The 19,909-nt window shown below is 33.7% G+C and overlaps 1 protein-coding gene across 1 annotated transcript; it reads right to left on the bottom strand.

The window, feature by feature from the left end:
* Positions 1-7,310: 7,310 nt before the first annotated feature.
* On the bottom strand, positions 7,311-13,710 carry LOC122600040 (beta-1,6-galactosyltransferase GALT31A-like). The gene is made up of 11 exons (XM_043772684.1): positions 13,394-13,710; positions 10,249-10,348; positions 10,111-10,172; positions 9,835-10,013; positions 9,696-9,759; positions 9,552-9,624; positions 9,346-9,466; positions 8,656-8,743; positions 8,446-8,571; positions 8,244-8,353; positions 7,311-7,689 (listed from the first exon to the last, which is right to left on the bottom strand). The coding sequence occupies exons 1-11, from the start codon at positions 13,537-13,539 to the stop codon at positions 7,541-7,543; spliced, it is 1,218 nt and encodes a 405-aa protein (XP_043628619.1). The 5' UTR covers positions 13,540-13,710; the 3' UTR covers positions 7,311-7,540.
* Between the last annotated feature and the right edge of the window lie 6,199 nt (positions 13,711-19,909).

The raw sequence follows: 19,909 nt of genomic DNA, 5'->3' as shown, positions 1-19,909 counted from the left end.
TACTTACTACGATTACTTTTTTTTTTTCCCGAACATCGAGTCGGTATACGAAATTAGAGAACCCTCCCCATATAATTGTGAAACTTTGTACGTACCCTAGACAACGAGATGTTGACCATGGACCGTTACAAGTATTCAGAGGAAAAAACTCCAAAACTTATTATCTCTAAAAATCGAACTCAAGACCTTGGGTAAAACCTAGAATGTTTATAACTAAGTTGGACTAGTTGATCTTTACTACTAATATTAATAGAGTAATAGCGCCTATTTGAAAAACTTAATTACCAAAATAGTGTATTTTTAAAAGTATTTATCAAAATAGGGTGTTTTTTTTTAATATAAATGTTAACAAAAACCAACAGCATCCCCAACATTACAAACTGTAAATTCATCGACCTTGTTTTGCCAATATATAATCAACTTTCTAACATCATCCCACGTGTTTTGCTACATGCCTATACAATATGATCTTGGTTATGCAAGTTTGTGTCATTTATTTGTGGTTTTGGTTGATGATCTTGTACTATGTTGTGACTGTTAAAATCAAACAATGTTAACGTAAGGGTGGTAAATCTTGAGGGGCGGTTGGTGCATATCAGGTTGGCATATGATCATATTATTATAAGTTGCATGTCCGGAAATAGTTTAAGCCTACGGGGTCACACGAAATGACACGGTAACTCGATAATATTAATTGATATATTAAAGTAATATATTAATTAATTTGATCACGAAATAATTAATTAAACATAATTAAATGGTTAATTATATTTAATTGATTAAAAGGAAGATTAAAATGTGAAAATTGGAAAGTGGACTTAGACCTAAGTCCATCATCATGGGACGGCTACATTAAGGCTTTCCAAAGCCTTGATGTTTGCTTAATTTCCAAGTTATTGTTAACCTAATTATTCCCTATAAATACAATAGTTAATTCCAAGGTTTTCATTCATTCATTCACACATAATTAATACTCCTCTCTCCCTTCATATTTGGTTCGGCCGAAACCATATCTAATGGGTTTTGGTTTCATTCGACATTCAAAATCCATATGATACTTAGATACAATTAATGCCTATTATTAATTGTACATGAATTGTTGGGACAACAATTTGGTTACAGCTCATAAGGTTTTCGAATTAAGGGAATAAACAAAGGGTTTTGTTTATCGTGATCGGGTACACTAGCATACATTATTCAGGGTGTCTAGTGTGCGATTGTGGAAGGGTTTTGCTTTAAACCCTAAGCATTAATAATAATCTTATTATTATTTTCTTATTGGATCTTTGCATATAAGTTACATATCTCAATTCTCTCTTTGTTAATTAATGTGATTGCATATATGTTTCGATTATTTTCGTTGCGCTTATTCGTGATCTTATATGTTTTATGTGTTCATAGTCGCAATTTTGTTTATGTCTTAATTAGGATTAGCTCCGTCCAAATAAGTATTCGATTGGAACTCAAGTTGTTAGTTTGTATTTGAGTCAAAGTCCTAGTTAGTATTAGAGTCGAGGTAGCTAGATTAGTGTTGGTTATATAAAGCCTTGATTGTGTTCGTCATTCGTTGTATAAGTCCGTCTTCAATAATCATAGTTTCATGCAATCGTTATTTTAGAAGTTAGTCTTCTAATCTTAGAATATATTAGCGTTGTAGTTTCGAAGTCAGTATCGAATAAATAGAATTGTTTTAGAGTGTCTAACAATTACTCGTACAATTACTTGCTTCTGTACGTTTCATGAAAAGAAGTCACGTGAGCTACTACGCAATTTCTAATTCATAAGTGTCCTGTTGTTTCTATTCTTTGATTGGTCGCAAGCTTGGGCATCGGAGTTAATTAAATTTGTAATCGAGTTCTCAACAATATTCTTGTTAATTAGTCTAATATTGTTCTGTCCTAGAGAAACAAAGAAGTCTAGGTGTTTGTGAATAAAAAAGACGATGAAATTCCATGAACATGCCATAGAGGATGCTAATGGAGTTATGGGTAACTTTAGTTTACATAGGTTTAAAAATGTCTAGATACTATTAGTAACTATTTTGCCATACAAAATCAACCCAGCTAGCTAGATGCTAATGCTAAAACACCACTTTGGTAAATAGTTTTTAAAAAAAGCACCATTTTGATAAATATTTTTGAAAATACATCATTTTAGTAATTAAGTTTTACAAATATATCATTTTGGTAATTAACTCCTAAAAAGTCCTAATAATAGATTATATTACAAGACTACAAGAGGCATCATGATCTAATTGAATATATTTGTGAATTGTAATAACGTCATGACATATTGACATAAGTAGTTTAAAACTAGCAAATAATTATATATTAGCGTATATAATTATATTATATATATATATATATGCTAAGGGTGGTTATCAAATGAAAACCAAATTAAAATGAAAACAAATGAGAACATTTAAAAACTACATTTTGATGCATTAAAAGTCAATAAAACTGACATAGTGCATAACTAATTATCATTATTTAAGTGTTTAACAACACATTGATCCGTCAAAATCGAAAAAATCACGTTTTTTGTTGGATGCATCATTTTGATGAATATGCATCCAACATGGATGCACAAAACAAAACCCGTGATTTTTTCGATTTTGACGGATCAATGTGTTGTTAAACACTTAAATAATGATAATTAATTATGCACTATGTTAGTTTTATGGACTTTTAATGCATCAAAATGATGTTTGTAAGTGTTCTCACCGTTCTTATTTTAAAAGTATTCTTACCGGAGTGTCACCCTATATGTTAAAGTATAAGTATATATAGAATTTTGTCAAAGGCCCGAACTGCAATGAAACTCCAGATTAAGTGGATTGATTCTTGATCCTTTTAGTTTTCCTGGCAAAATATATGATAACTTTGATTTATTTTAATTTGCTATTTTGAATTATGGTTTATCTCAAACTGTTCAAATAATTAAGTAACTTGTGAATTTTGCTTGAAACTTCGTGTCGCGATTCGGCAACGGAAAGTCTAGCATACGTTATCTAAACCGGGTCTGTGCTAGAGAGCTCCCTCGAAGTAGAAATGTCATTTCAAATACCCAATGAGGAGAAAACCCCCTACTAATTCGCCCGAAGACACGACGATTAATAGGGGTAAACCATGTCCCCTCATACTTGAACCTAGGTATACCCAACCTAAGCCCTCATAAAGGGACGATTGAATACAAAACCTCATGAATTAGGGGATGATCTTTCGACCATTGAGCTAATGCTCAATGACTGGATTTATAGTAGTAGTTATGATTTTTTTTATATACTTAGTATATACATTCTGACAAAATTCAACATAAATATCTCATAGGTGGAGAAACCCCTAACTAAATCGATTAAAGACATAACATTTAATTGGGGTAAAATCTTGCCCGTTTTGCAGGACTCAATTCTGCTTCATTGGAAGACTTTATTTGTAAAATTTCTCTAAATGTCTTTCTCATATCTCAAAGTCTCAAACTCAAGACCTCTAACATATAAAACTGATGCTCAATCACTAATGAGAAGTATAAATCTCAAACCCTCTAATTAAATCTAATATATTTCTTTTAATTACTAGATTTAACCCAATTTATCTATCTCTTGAAAAAGGAAAAAATAACGGTGAAAAATTAATGTATTTCTTTCAGTATTCTTATATTAAGTCATGTAAGTAATCTCTGCAAATAAAACATGTGGCATAGTTAAAGTGTCATGAAGATTATCTTCCAGAAGTAAATGAGTGTGCATGTAGAGGTGAATTACAAACAAAGGAGCCAACCAAAATTAACTATTTCAAGTGTTAAAAGGAAACGTAGCTGCAACCATATCCAGCAAATTAATTAACTTTTACTTCTTGAATATTGTTATTGTAGACCATAGTCTTCAAACCACGGCCTGGTGCCTTGATATTTTTACAAAAGGTGTTAAAAGGTTCGAATGTCACTAAGTACCCATACATTTTGAGATGCATAAATTTAGGTCAAAACTCATCTTTTTTTGATAATCTGAATGAAATAACAATGTCTATTTATTTGACCGGAACAAAGAAATCATCGTCCATCTACCGTTTGTAGACCATAGTACGTGTTCAAAATTTAGTTAAATGTATAACAAGTAGATTAAAACACTTTTCTTTTTCCTCTATACTTATAAAATTATTTTTTATTTAGATAAGGCACAAATTCTTTATTGCTTCATCAAAGTATAATTACATGATCATCTTATGATTTTATTATGAAGTTTGAGTAAAATACTAACTATAATTTCTAGGGATTTGCCTTTGATTTACTTAGATGACCGAGTTTTGAGATATACATCTCTTATCTACCAATAAACTAAAATAGGATATGATTGAGATATTCGCCTTAAAACGACACGTGGCGTAATCCTTAATCAATACGTATCCTTATTTTTATCTATTTATTTTATTAAAGTAACTTTTTTAATTGTATATAGATTCAATTTCCTGATTGGCGTAATCTTTGATCGACACAGCATATGGTTTAGATTACAGTGGAAAGGGCAGACAGCAAGAAGGATTTCCGGCAATGGATTAATGTCCTTTTTTATTCTATTTATTTTATTAAAGTAGTTTTTTAATTGTATATAGATTAAATTTTTTTATTAGAGTTAAAATTTAACTTCAACTCTTGGCTTATAGATACAAAACACATTATAACATTCTTTGATTGATGAATTTTTCATTAATAAATTGTCTCATTTTTTTTTATCAATTTTTTAGCTTCTATTACTTATAATAATAAGTTATTAACATTGAAGACTTAAAAAATGACAAGGCTATTTGCCGTCATCCACTATGTTTACAAGTTTCAATTTTGATGTGATTGTAAAAAATTAAGGTAAATCGAAAACTCTAACTAAACATATATTATATTTATCATTACTATTTATTATAATTTAGCTTTGATCATCGGTATACTTTAACCACAATTTATTTCATAATCACAAACCATGTAAGAGACATATTCAAATTTTTTTATGATACAATTTATATAGCTACCATATATCATACGGGTATTAGGACTATTATACTTATATTTATTTATCTATACTATATTATAAAGCAGATTTTCCCTAGATTTTTAACATTGAACTTGAAATTTTCAATATTGATTTTAAGTACTTTCCCAAAATGCCCCTCCTATCTATTTTATATTTATCTAAAATAATTATAATACTCTTTCTCTTTCCTCAAATCTCAACCAATTATCTTTTTTCTCTCTCCTCCATAAATCATTTATTCCTCAAATTCATTCAAAATCTTTTATCTAAAAAACCGTACATCGATAAATTATCAAAATTGTATGGGTGTTCTTAAAATTTCATGTTCTTTCATTAAAGATGTCATTCGGTATACTTTCGACAAATTTTTAAATCCGAGGGCGGAGCCCGTATGGCTAAGGCATTTGACTATCATACTCTATGACATATAAACTCCTATAACTTATCATACTCTATGACCTAGGTATCACCCCATCATCTCACTGCCGTAACGCGCGAGTACTTGCTCCCGTATTATATTATAAAGCAAAAAGGTTTGTCTAAATTTTAAGTTTCAACATTTACTTTCCCAAAATACCCCCCATATCAATTATATATTTACCTAAAATAGCTATATTACCCTTTCTCTCTCCTCAAATCTCAACCAATCATTTTCCTCCATAAATTATTTATTCTTCCATTTCATTCAAAATCTTTTATCTCAAAAACCGTACATCGATAAATTATAAAAATTATATGGGTGTTCTTAAAATTTCATTAGAGATGTCATTCGATATACTTTCGACGAATTTTTATATACGAGGGCGGAGCCCGTACGGCTAAGACATTTGACTATCATACTCTATGACATATAATCTCTTATGACGTATCATACTCTAGACATGCTATCACCCCCGCCATCTTACTGCCGCAACGCGTGGATACTTACTGTCGTTTATATTTAAACATTTAACATGTAGGACATGAAAAAGTTATACACTGGATATAACTACCAACTACTTTTATCTTTAATGCACATTATTTTATGCTCATGTGTGGACATTTTTAACGTAGTCTTAAGTACTACTTTTATAAAAATGTAATATAGTTTGGTGTAGCATATCGGTATATACACTTCACAAATTTATAACGTAGCAAACTCTACACGACTACACCTACACATATTTCAACTCATTTATTTCAGTTTTCAAAATATATCATGACTTTACAATTTTAACATTTAATGCATTTCCATGATAAACGTTTATTTTTGACTTTTTTATGCAGTGGAATTGTGACATGAATTCTTACAAGATCCTTTTGATGTTTGATATGCTTATTAGCATGCATTGGAATATGACTTGCAGACTGCAGATGATAGATACATGGGCCAGTTAGCATTGTTGCTACATCAGTCATTGGCCCACTACTAGCCCAGGGTCCTGATATTACTTCCAGTAGGCACGTGTTTTACGTTCAATTCACCTTTATATGCATAAAAATAGATGTAGAAAAGAAAGTTGCATCAAAGCCTGAGAATTTTGACTCTTATAGAAATAAGATACTCCGTATTAGTGTTTGTAATTTTCTGCTAAGTTGTGGAGACTGATTTGATGTTAGAGTGGTTTAGCCATAACAAAATAAAATCATAAGTCTAACCCAAATGGAGCCATATTACTAAGAATGACCCGAAAGTCATTGTAAAATATGAGTTCGAAATAAATTTTAAAAAATAATAATAATAAAAAAAAAAAAAATCCAAGCTGCGGTTAACCTTGGTTAAGATATTAAAATCTTTCCACGAGTTCTTAGGTTAGAATCTTGCTATGTCCAATCTTTGGAGTGGTTGAGAAAGTGTTTGAAAATGGTTATGGAATACCCTGGTCACGCCGCTTATACTTGAGTCGAAAAAAACTCATCCTCTCAATAACCAATGACCTGAATAGAAAAAAGCTCATCTGTATCTCTATTGTCGTCAATCATTTATGGATTAAACCTGGTTACAGTGACTAGCCCAACCATGTTAATCTTATGTATTCTTAAATTTTTAGCATATTTCTTTTGGGTCCGTCACTCACATGCGTGTTTAAACGAATAACAATCACTTATCAAAACATAGTTTGGTGTGAGTTCTTGTATAACTTGTATAATGCGGTAGATTTATGGGCTCTTTTCATAAAGGTACAAAAGCGCTAACTAAATATTCGATGCAAGAAAGTGACCACACTTCCAATATAAACGATTGATAAGATGAAAGCACTTTGGGAACTTGTATGTTGCTGAAATGATCCATATGCAATCATAAATGGATAAAAAGCATAAAAATAAATGCATTTCCACCCAATAAACAGATCTACAAGCTCATGATATATTAGAAGATTAGAATATGATCATGATGAACTACACTTATGTGCAAAATCATTACTTTTTTGATGATCTACAATTGGCCCGTGTATAATCATTGCCAAAATTCGGGCCGTTGGTGATCATGGAAATCATCACATTGGTCGGTCAAAATGAAGTCAAACATCGATTTAGCTAGAAACTGGTATGCCAGATGGCATCATCACCCTCACCGCATAATTGGTGTACTTCCTTCATTCGTTCCACTGATTTGCATATGCCACTGCAGCTCCAATCGAAAGACGCTGCACACATGTTCCCTGCTTGGGTTTTCCACTCACAATCTAGTGCGTCAACATAAACAAAATGGACTATTAATCATAGCTTTTAGTTAGTGAATCCAACATAAAGGATTAATTTAAAGTATATTTCACTTAATCTATATCAAAATGGAAGGTCAGAAAACCATTAAGGGATGTCAAAGTGACATGGTTAGTGAGAAGTAAAATTGTAAAAGTTAGTTAAATAGATTAGAGTAACTGAAAGTCCACGGCTCAAACCTAGGCTAGTGCAAAAAGGGAAAAAATAAAAAATAAAAACAGTGTTCCTTTGGATAGCTTTATAAGTTCGAGTTTGTGTGGTGATGGACTAGGACCCCATGGATGACCGACCAGTGACCCGAAATCATGATTGCCAAAAAGAAATGAAAGGCCAGAAAGAGGAAGTAATCATGTCCAATTATGGCGTCACGTGTTGAGAATTAGTGATTCAAGCATATAAAGACTGTTTTACTTATTTTACTATATAACAGGAGATATATTAAAACAAAATATCAACATTGAAGAATAACCAAAATGTAAAAATACAAATTAAAATATAAGAAGGGGATATATTTTACCTGGGGGTGTTTGGCAGCAGAGGCTTCGCTCATCAATATGTTCAACATCAAGACCAATAAACCAGGAGCCTAATGAAACATCTTCATTTGCATACTTGTGCAGCATGTGACTGAAAACAAACATTATATATTATTCATTAATAATCAGAAATTCAGAACAAAGTTTAGAAAAGGCATCACAAATTTGACGAGAAAGGCTAACCGGTTAACAGATATAAAAGTAGCCAAATCTTTGGATATTGCATATATCTGTCCAGTTGCATGCCGAAAATATTTATTTCCATCTTCTCCAAATTTCCAGTACTCAGGTTCGTGGTACTTCACCCCTCTGTATTTGACTTGGATTATAGGGGAATAGTATTTTGAAAAAAACTTATAACAAATATTAAACGGAAAAGATAATAAATCTTACTTTTGTGCAAGAACAGGACCCGACTTCATACAACCGATATAAACACGAGGTTTAGAGCGGTGACGAGCCAAGGTAGAGCCGATCATACCTGAGAAAAATGACCAAATTAACCTCCTACGATAGAGTTACATCAGTATTTCTAAGAAGATAATGTTCTGACCCTTCACTTAAGATTGGTCGACTAGACATATTTTTTTTTTATTCCAAATGAGCCAAAATAAAAGATATAAATGAAACGGGTCATGGGCAGAAAGTCATTTTATAAAGAAATAGTTAACTTACCTATTTTTATTATGCTTAAACCACCAACATCATTTACAAAAAAATTGTAAAGGTCTGTTTTTTGGCCTCTTACAAGATTGGGTGATCCCACTCGCTCTGTGACCAGACTAATCCCAAGGCAACTTACTTTGCAGGCCCCGAGTCATAGCATGCCTCTGTGGCCGTTAGGGGGTTTATGCCAAGGATAAAACTTCTGACCTCTACACTGAGAGGCACAAGTCCCAATGGACCACCACTATAGTGGTAAAGCTAGAGAAGATCTGAATAAAGGCATTTTGGGTCACCTGGCCCATTTTTATGTGTACCAAAATTACCAGGCTCTTCCTAAACCGTTGCCCAACCCACCCATTATAACACCTTTAGTGTTCTGAGAGCTTATGTTTTAGATAGACTACAAGCTGTGCTAACCAAGATTGACATGAACATCATCATCTACTTTTATATAGAAATCAGCATCCCATTTTGCAGCAACCGTAGAAAAGTAAATCTGAGTTTTAGAGGACAACTCATGATATCCCTCTACATGGTTCTGCAATCACAGAAAATTAGGTTATACCATTATACAAATAAATCCATTTCTTATCGTACTGACTCGGAATGTATCTTTAACATACCAGCCGCAGAAAATCCTCATGCTGTCCATCTTCAACATCAATGGCATGATCCAAAAGCCCGCCCGGTGTAGCACTGCACATAGTTTGTCATTAGAAACTTAAAGGAAGAAAGGACAGATTTTTTTAGGTATGAGAGTAGCTCACCTGTGTCCAATGACAAATCGAATGATAATTCCTTTTTCTTTTTCCAGCCTCGATAAATCCTTTCCTGAATGAATCAAAGCAAGAAGTTATGCATATAGAACACGAAAGTTGAAGTCTCAAACCATTAAAAGTTAAGAACCTTTAGGCATCCATGTTTCTCTAATGGAGTCTCTTCTTTTTCGGCTGCTAAATGCAGTCATAATGCCCATCACAAAGAAGAACTTCCGACGCTCATTTGATGCATTGGATACAGGTTTCTTAGCAGATCTTACTGAGGCAAGCTGCGTTTCCAGTGAGGAAATTGTTTTGTCAAGATTCCTGAAAGTTTTAAAGTTTCTTGATGCATAATTGAGTAAAGGAGTTCAAAAGAAATAGTAATTTTGTATATTGTATATATGTGGAAGAAGAAAATTACATGATGACATCATGTGTGCGTGAAACTTCAGAGAAAATGTCTTCAGCTTCAATTGAAGCATCCTGCAATAACAAAAAAACTGGGCTTAGAGTTGTCGATGGAACTAGACATCTATGAGAAATTATATAGATCACTTGCCTTCTTCTCACAGTCAATAGCAGGGTGAAGTAGTTCTTTTTGTCTTTCCAAGGGTATGACATTATCGTCTGTTTCGATGTGAGCACGAGTAACACCAAATCTAGAACGATGAAACATTTAACAGAAGATGAAAATGTGAAAATCTTGATAAATGGAGATAAGGCTCTTAACAATCCAATTTTCTTTATTCACTAATGTATCCATAATGTAATACTCGTAGTATTTATATCATATGTTTAACAATTAGTACTTACAGTTTGCTTCTTCCTTTTGGGTTTATCATTGGTTTTTTTGTGTGTCATATGATTTCTACAGGTCCTATCTCAACCTAGTTAGTTCAGAAATATTGAATATTTTGCTCTAGATCGATCAACACATCGCCCAAATTTAACGATATGTCAAATCCTCGACATTGGAGCATCTATTCTTCGGAACCACTCACGAAACATGACGTATATGCATTGCAGTTAAAGCCAGACTTCTTGATTTTCGGGGAAAAAAAAAGAGTTAATATTTTAGACAGAAAGTGCATGTTGCCACATTAGTTGGAGCTGTGAGCCATGACTTTTAGACGGAGCTTTGAGCTGTAGTTAGTTCTATGGAAGTGTTTGGCAAAATTAGTCGTAGCTATAACTGAGAAATGTAAGTTCACGTAGGACACTCAAATAAGGTTTCATTTGGTATGTGAGATATGGTACCTGGAGAATTTGCTTTCAGAAGCTCTAACCTTATTTTTGCAAAATCAAAGCTAAAATTCTGTCAATCAAAGAAGGCTTCTTTTTTCTTTCAATGGAAGCTAAATTTTTCAAACTCAAAGGCTTAGTTTGTCAAAAGCTAATAAAAAAAATTGTGCCAAACATACTTAAATAATTTAAAACGGAATATGTTATGTAAATAGTCAAAAGTCTCATGCCATTTAGGACTTATTCTAATTAAATATGCCTCAACTGACAATAAGCCTGGCTGATCTGAGCTTAAGCTTAAGCTCGGCTCACAGGCAAGCTATAACACATCTGACAGTGTAACTAGCCTTAATGGTATAAGCTAAATGTGAATATGTCAAGCTCATTTTGAAAGCTTATAAGTATTAACTAGAAGTCTTACTTGATTAAGCAAGCTAGGTTAAACTGAGAATTTAACAAAGTTCAACTGAAATGAGCTATAATAACTACATAAAAACTCGATCCTAAGCAACTGCAATGATAAATTAGCACTTATATATACAATGCTTTTAGAACTTGATAACAACTTGAATCAAGTCTTTACATGCTTCGAGCTCTTTTTTTGTAGTCAAACAAACTCAAGTCAAGATCGAGCTACTAAAACTCGCTAAATGCTTGACTTGCCTTACCGGTTTCCACAGTAAAATTTAATGTTTGATGGACACATTTTTTGGGCTATAGTTATTCTCGTTTCCTTTTACAGTTGTGATATACATTCAAGAACACTGAATCTGGATGCAGCTAATTACGTCCAATCTTCGAAATTACTAAATGTAATCTTTCTTTTCAAGGTTTGGTACTAGGTTTACGCATGGCATTCGCAAATGCCTCATACGTTAACATAACCAACTGGAGCTGGAAACTTATATGACAAAGAAAAAAGCACTCATTCAAGTCCTCATCATTCCAATCTACTTGCTAAAGTCCTGTGGCTACATTGTGGTTGCTTCACTACTTTGTTCTACATAGTTAATTGATATTTTTACCCAATCTCCTATTTTCAATATTAACTGCTGAATTGCTGAAAAGGGGGCTTTGAACACGATATAGCCTATTTGTGAAATCCTAGTTCTGAGTAAAGTTGTTTTAGCCAAACCAAAAACGTAACTCCCATTCATTCTTAGCATGATCTTCCAAATTATACTCTTTATGTCTAAAGTCTCATCCAATTGGGATTATTGAAAAACAGATTTAGACTATGCTAGAACTTGTTTATATAGCTCAACGAACCTTCATGATGCAAGCTCTAGGTCGGCCTTAGGAAAAATTCAAGCTCACATAGAAAAAAATTATACACTAGAAGCCATACTCGATAAAGCAAGCTCGATCACAGCCAAAGTTGTGAGTTGAGTTCAATCAATTTTAATTCAAGCTCAAATAACTCGATAAATTCCAGGTTCCTTAGCAAAGCCAACTTAAATGTATATCAGCACTTTAATACTGAAAACCTCGATTAGAATTCTATTCAAGTCCTTATAAGCCCGTGTCCGATTCTTTGTATGTTTTCAGCTCCTTTTTTTAAAATAAGATTAAGATGAGTACAAGCTCAAAACAATCAATAAAAGCTCGACTTTTTTAGCCTCAATGATCCTATTCACAATATCCTACCGTAATACTTATGATGGACTACTAGAAATCCTTTTCTGATTGTGGTTCTCAGTTCACTTACTTTTGAAGTTGTAATGATATACATACATTCAATCTCTTCGCATCTGAAAGCAGCTTAAGTGTAAAGTGGCAGCAATTTTTGAATAAAAAACAATTACTTTATAGAATATTGAGTTATTCAACATTTTCATCCCATTCTTTATTTTCAGAATCATCCCTCAAAAGGGGCAACAAGTTTCATTGCTCCAAAGTCCAAAACCAAAAAGGGAAAAACAACTATCCTTCAATCTACATGCAAAATGCATTGGCTGTAGGCTGTCCGATTGACTCATTGGTAATCATCTAAGGTGTTGGAAGTTCCCAAACCATCGCCTAGCTTGCCTAGTGGTATGGCGTCCCAAAAGGCCTAATAAGACACTTGGATTCTAAAATCTCACAGTGTAAACATCTTGGGATGACCATTGAAAAACTCTAGGAAAGGGCCACAAAAGGCTCGACTTCCCCAGGTAGCTTAAACAGGGATCCCTCTCCGTTTACCCATTTACGCGTTGGAAGATCCAAAATCTAAGTAATGTGGCCCATCAAACACCAAATCACATAATTAATAACCTTTCAAGATAGTGACCTTAGACCAATAAAACAGATGAACCATTCTATCATCCTCAAACTCATACCTATTCCCTAAAATAAATATGAATTTTTCTAAAAATAAGTACTTAAACATCAAAGAAAAAGCAAAATGCACATCAAAATTCAAGAAATGTAAAACTAAACAAGAAAGCAAATCTGCAAATGGGCATACAAGATAATTGTACCTGTTAATAAAGATGACACCCAAAGAAAAACTAACAATGCAGAAGAATGTGACCCATCGAGCTGAAACACCTGACCCTGAACCTGACCCGGATAGCCCAAGCTGCTTGTGGGTATGGGTCTGTTTGGTTCCATACATCAAACCCATCTCCAAAATGTCAAAAAGATTACTTCTTTATGGTAATCTTGAAAAAAAAAACAATCTAAAAGTTTGTTGCTTTTTATTAGTCTTCTGTTAAAGAAACTTCATTGGATGGATTTTCAAGAAAAAAGCAGCAAGATTTAAGGAGATTGAACTGAGTTTGAAAAAGGGTACAAGCCTACAAAGTACAGACATCAACAGACAAAAAATTGTATATGTATGTTTTTAATAGTATAATAATAATAAGAGTATTAAGTAATAAGATTAGTGGTAATTTTAGTGTAGTGATGTTTGGACACCTAAGATTTTATGGCAATCATTCTTATTCTCGAAATGGATCCTATATGGCTATATATATTTAAAAAAATTAAAGATAGTGGGTAACATGTTTGGCTCAACATATGGAGGTGATTATTTTATAAAAAAATAATTAATCAATTTTACTTATATATCTAAAAATCAATCGAAAAGATTAAAAATTTGACATGTGAATTTTACTAATTTTCTTTTTTAAGTTTGCCTCTTGAATTTTTTACATGTCATCATCTTATTATTAATCATATCTTTAAACACATTAATTAGGTTAATTTATCATTATCCTTATTCTATATTTTAGTTTGAATATTTTATATTTTAGTTTGAATTTCAATAATGCATGGTCACAAAAGGCGTTACAAACGTAAGACACAAGCCTTAGCTAAAGTATTCCCTTTATTGTATGTACAAAGTTCTTGGGATAATGACTCGATGTTTAATTGTTTTTATTTTGACTTTATGTGTCTTTTTTCTTTGTTTTCTTGAATAGGTAACAAAAAAAACATGCAATGACAAAGTATTTATTGATGTTAGACTAAGAGGAGTGGTGTCGGGGAAAGGAGGGGGCGACTTGTGCAATGTAGCATGGAGGATAAAAAGAGTTGCCCCTCAAAAAGGGTGGAAATGGGTGGGTTATTAAGTAAGGGGCGACTTGTGCCATGTGGCACTTTCAATGATTGGTTTATAGAAGATGAAGTTATTTATAGGAGGTGGAAGAAAAAAAAAAGAGCCGTTAATGGCATGGGAAAGAGGAAAAGGTATTGATTTTCGGAATGGTCAAAGAGGAGTCGCGCGAGGTGGGTGAGTCGGGCAAAAGAGAAGTCGGTGGACGGGGGTGGTGTGGGGGGCGACGTCGGGCGGAAAGGGGCGAGGGTCGGCCAAAAACTATGCCACTCCCTTTAGTCTTATTGTATAATATATGTCCACCAATTTAAAAGAAAAAAAGAATTGTTTTAAATCTTTTTCTCATACGCAAAACACAGAAAAAACAAAATACAACCTAATAAAGCAAAAACCCCCCTCTAATTAATTATTTATGTCTTTGAAACATCTTATTTGCCCTTAAACATTTTTTATTCCTATAATACTCTCTCCACCCTAAAATCAGGCACGCTCTAACAATTATCCCTCTTTTGTAACCCACAATTTTGTTAACGCTGATATAGAAATTACTACCATCAACCACTGTCACTTCCGCCTACCACCGCAGTATCGTGCGGGTATCCATCTAGTATATCTAATTTGGTCTACCTCTGTTGACATATTAATCAAAAAACAAAAATAAAGGGAATTTTTCAATCTATTAATCAAACCCTCACGAATGTGACAGTGAATGATTATTCAACTGAAATTTGTTTTCGTAAACTTTAGGTCGATTGTCAACTGCGGGCTTTAGATTATTAACACTAATTATACGTGTTATAAATTATGTTTGTTACTTATTGGTAATACTTTTGTTGTACATACAATTCAAAGTTTAAGACATAGTTAGAAAACTTTTATAAAGAAAATAATGCTAATAATTACGCAGCTGAATGATTGATTGAATTTGATAAAGAAACTTATTTACAAAAGGGTTTTAGTACAATATTCTAACGGAAAATATAAAAGAGGAATGATTCAAACGAACAATCATGGAATACTACATCGTACTGTCACAAAAGAGAGTGTCGAATGAATGAATGGCTAAGTGACAGAGATGTGTATATAAGGCCACAGATGAACAACAGTCACATCACTCAAAATACATAATAAGTCCTCCAAGTTTAGATAAGTTGACACTCTAATCTTGATCTTCTTTTCTTGAATGAATATAGTCCAAAGGTTACTTCAAGAATATCCAGCTTGACATATACAGTCCTTCTTTGATAAGTTTAGCTCCTTTAGTCCAAGTACCTACACAATACTCAACATAGAAAATAAGAATTAAGGATATGATAATAAGCAAGGATTGACATATTTCAACATCCCCCCTCAATCCTTTGCTTTGAACAAGTTTATAAGTCCAAGTTTTGAGGATAGAAATTCATGTTGCTTGATACCTAAACCTTTTGTAAAAATATCAGCATTTTGATAAGCAGAATCAACTTTCTTGAGTTTGACAATACCTGCACTTACCTTCTCTCTTACAAGGTGAATGTCAATTTCGATGTGTTTGGTTCTTTCATGATCAACAGGGTTTTGAGCAATCAAAATAGCAGATTTGTTATCACAGTATAGATCAATGGGCAGATTCACAGAAATGTTCAAATCTTTTAGAATTTTAATGATCCACAGAAGTTCACATGTCACAGAGGCCATGGCTCTATATTCAGCTTCTGTGGATGATCTAGAAACAGTATTTTGTTTTTTACTTCTCCAAGATACAAGGGAGTTGCCAAGATAAACACAAAAACCAGTAACAGATCTTCTAGATGCAAGGCATCTACCCCAATCAGAATCAACATATGCATTAAGAGATAAGGAATCACTTCTTTTAAAGTGAATTCCTTGCCCAAGAGCACCTTTGAGGTACCTTAAGATCCTAAAAGCCCATTTTAAGTGAGATTGCAAAGGAGAATGCATAAATTGGCTCAAACATTGCACAGCAAAAGATATGTCAGGCCTAGTTAGGGTGAGGTAAATAAGTTTTCCAATGAGTTTTTGATACTCAGTGACATTGTCAAGAAGTTTGTCACTGTCAGTTTCTTTGACAGAGATGGTAAGATTTTGTTCAAGAGGAGTGGGTGAGGGTTTGCTGCCAAGCAATCCAAACTCATCCAGAAGTTCCAAGCAGTATTTCCTTTGGTTTAAGCAGATGCCTTCATCAGTATCAAGGACCTCAATTCCTAGAAAGTACCTAAGTTTTCCAAGGTCCTTTATCATAAATTTTGAGTTTAAAAACCCCTTAACCTTTCTGATTTCACTAGGATTATCACCAGTGAGAATAATATCATCAACATATACAAGAATAACAATAAAGAAGGAAGGTGAGTTTTTTGTGTAAAGGGAATGGTCATTTTTGCTTTGGGTGAAACCATTTTCAAGTAAGGTGTTGGACAGTTTCTCATGCCACTTCCTAGGTGCTTGTTTGAGTCCATATAAGGACTTCACCAGTTTGCATACTTTGGTCTCACCAACATTAAAGTACCCCTCAGGGGGTGTCATGTAGACATCCTCACTAATATTACCATATAGGAATGCATTATTGATGTCTAATTGATAAAGAGGCCATTGCTTATTGACAACTAAACTCAACAGGCACCTAATAGTGACCATTTTGACCACAGGGGAGAAAGTTTCATCATAATCTAGGCCAGCCCTTTGGCTGTAACCCTTTGCCACTAACCTAGCCTTATACCTCTCTATTTGACCATTGGCCTTATACTTTATTTTGTATATCCATTTGCATCCTATAGGACTTCTATCTTTAGGTAGGTCAGTGATGATCCAAGTCCCATTTCTATTAAGGGTTTCCATTTCTTGATTCATTGCTTCAATCCAATTTCTATCTTGAGATGCCTCATAAAAGGTAGAAGGTTCAATGGTTTTATTTAGATTAGAGGAAAAACATAAATTCTCTTGACTTAACCTAGAGTAATTTACAACTTTATTTAGTCCATACTTAACTTTACCATCAAGCATAAAATCTGCCAGTTTTCTTGGCAGATTGGACTGTCTCTCAGTTCTCCTAGGTTGAACAGGGGTAAAAGGAGAAGTTATTTGCTCTGTGCTTGGATTAGAAGAAGTAGACTGAGGAGGTAAAACATGAGTGGAACTGCCCTCAGAGAATGAGTTTTCTTCAATTGAAGGTGTTGCATTTGTGCCTCCATCACCTTCAGAACTTGGAGTTCTATTTGGTGAGGTGGCAGGATTGCCATCACCTTTTGAAGCATCATCCATCTCTTCATCATAGGGACTGTGGGTATTTGAGTCCATGAATTGCAAGTAATCAAAGAAATTTAGTTGATTTGGTTTTTTATTCTCATCAGAGGTTGAGTTGATTTTAAAGGGTATTATTTCTTCAAAGAATTTGACATCCCTAGAGTACATAATAGCTTTTGTTTCTAGATTGTAAAGCTTATATCCTTTTTTGTCATTTGAGTAACCCACAAGGATACACTTTTCAGATCTAGCAGAAAATTTGTCAAAATTATTCAAGACTTTAGCAAAACATAAACACCCAAATACCCTACGGTGAGACAGATTTGGTTTTTTATTAAAAACCTTTTCAAAAGGAGAAGATCCACCAAGCACAGAGGAAGGCAGCCTGTTAATGAGATAGGTAGCAGTTAGAACACATTCAGACCACATATTAAGAGGGATCCCCCCCTGAAACATAAGGCACCTAGCAACATTTTGGAGGTGCCTATGTTTCCTCTCAACAATCCCATTTTGTTGAGGGGTATAGGCATAAGTTGTTTGATGAACTATTCCATTCTTTTTCATAAAATCATCCATTCTTTGATTTACAAACTCTGACCCATTGTCACTTATAAAGGTTTTGACCCTTACATTAAATTGAGTGTGAAGCAAGTTGTAAAAATTCATAAGGTTATCAAATGTTTCAGCTTTAGTTTTAAGCATATAGACCCATACTGCCCTGGAAAAGTTATCAACAATGGTCAAAAACAGTTTGTAACCTTCTCTACTAGTGACCCTATATGGTCCCCAAAGGTCAATGTGCACAAGATCACCAATAGCTTTGCTAGTGTGGTCACTTAAGGGAAAGGGTTCCCTCACATGTTTGGTTTTAAGACAGACTTCACAAGGTGAAGAGTTATCCAGTTTTAACTTTAAAACATTCAGGACTTGATCAGCAGGATGACCAAGTCTATTATGCCAAATATTAGTAGAACAAGTACTGCCTAAAGTATTATTGCTAAGCACAAAACTCCTACCTTTTCTATGTGAATCAAATAGATAAAGGCCACCACTCTCACTACCAGTCCCCAGGACTTTCTTTGTTCTCAAATCCTGTATATAACACTTATCCTCATCAAATCCAATGAATAACTTACTATCTTTAGCTAATTTATGAATAGATAACAAGTTTACACAATATTCAGGTACAAACAGAGCATCAAAAAGATAGTAATTTCATCTGAAATTTTAAGATTCCCAATTTTTCTGATCTTAGCATTGGTTCCATTTGGGTGTCCAACAGTAAGGTTGAGACTGGTAATGTCAATGGGATCAATTAAATCATTTTCAGTGCACACCATGTGTGAATTTGCACCAGAATCTACAACCCAACCCAGAGATTCCTTGTCCTGTTTTATATGGACAGTAGCACAATAGAACCTATTGAAATTTTGATTGAAAAAATGATTTGAGTTTTGAATAGTACCTGCCATATTGGCTTGAGTCTTTTGAGATCCATTCCTTTCATTAAGGAGACTCAGGATTTGAGAAAACTGATCAGGGGTAAATTGCATAGAAGAAGGATTGATAATTTGAGAAGAGGAAGAAGGAGAATTGAAATTAGGTTGAACAGTTTCAGGAACCATGTTATTAGAGAACCTTCTATTGCCATAAGTGTCACTAGAAAATCTGTGTTGCTCATTAAAAAATCTGTTTTGAGGAATGGTATATCTAGAAGTGTTTTGATGCATACCAGAGTTTCTTTTAAAATTAGGGTTGTTGTAATGTGAAGGAACACCATGAATTTCAAAGCATTTGTCAATGGTATGACCAGTTCTGTTACATTTAGTGCATTTCATTTCAGAATTTGAACCCTTGTTGAAGGTGGGTCTAGAGAAGGGTCTTTTGGTTTCAAAACTTTTTGACACAAAGGCAGAGGCCTGTGGTTTCTGCCTGGAGTCTCTCACAGTGGTTCCTCTGTGAGACTCTTCCCTAGACATAATGGCAAAGGCAACTTTTACAGTAGGTAAAGGTTCTCTGGTCAACAAAGTGCTCCTTATGGGAATGTATTCATCATCCAATCCCATCAGAAACTGCATGAGTTTCATAACCTGAGTATGACTTTTAATTTCCTTAGCAGCATTACAAACACAAGTAGGCAGATGTACCAAGGCATCATATTGTTTCCAAAGAGAGTTCAGTTTATGATAATATTCAG

This window comes from Erigeron canadensis, chromosome 5 (assembly GCF_010389155.1).
Source record: "Erigeron canadensis isolate Cc75 chromosome 5, C_canadensis_v1, whole genome shotgun sequence".
Lineage (NCBI taxonomy): Eukaryota > Viridiplantae > Streptophyta > Magnoliopsida > Asterales > Asteraceae > Erigeron > Erigeron canadensis.
The sequence above is the reverse complement of the archived record's forward strand: the minus strand, read 5'-3'. Positions and strand labels throughout refer to the sequence as shown.

Bases quoted from the DNA above. Each gene is read 5' to 3' on its own strand.
- LOC122600040 (XM_043772684.1), bottom strand. From the start codon at position 13,539: ATGGGTTTGATGTATGGAACCAAACAGACCCATACCCACAAGCAGCTT. The intron at 10,014-10,110 runs GTAATTTTCTTC...TAAAACTTTCAG, and splicing joins CGCACACATGATGTCATCAT to GAATCTTGACAAAACAATTT. The intron at 7,690-8,243 runs GTAAAATATATC...TTGACGCACTAG, and splicing joins CTGCTGCCAAACACCCCCAG to ATTGTGAGTGGAAAACCCAA.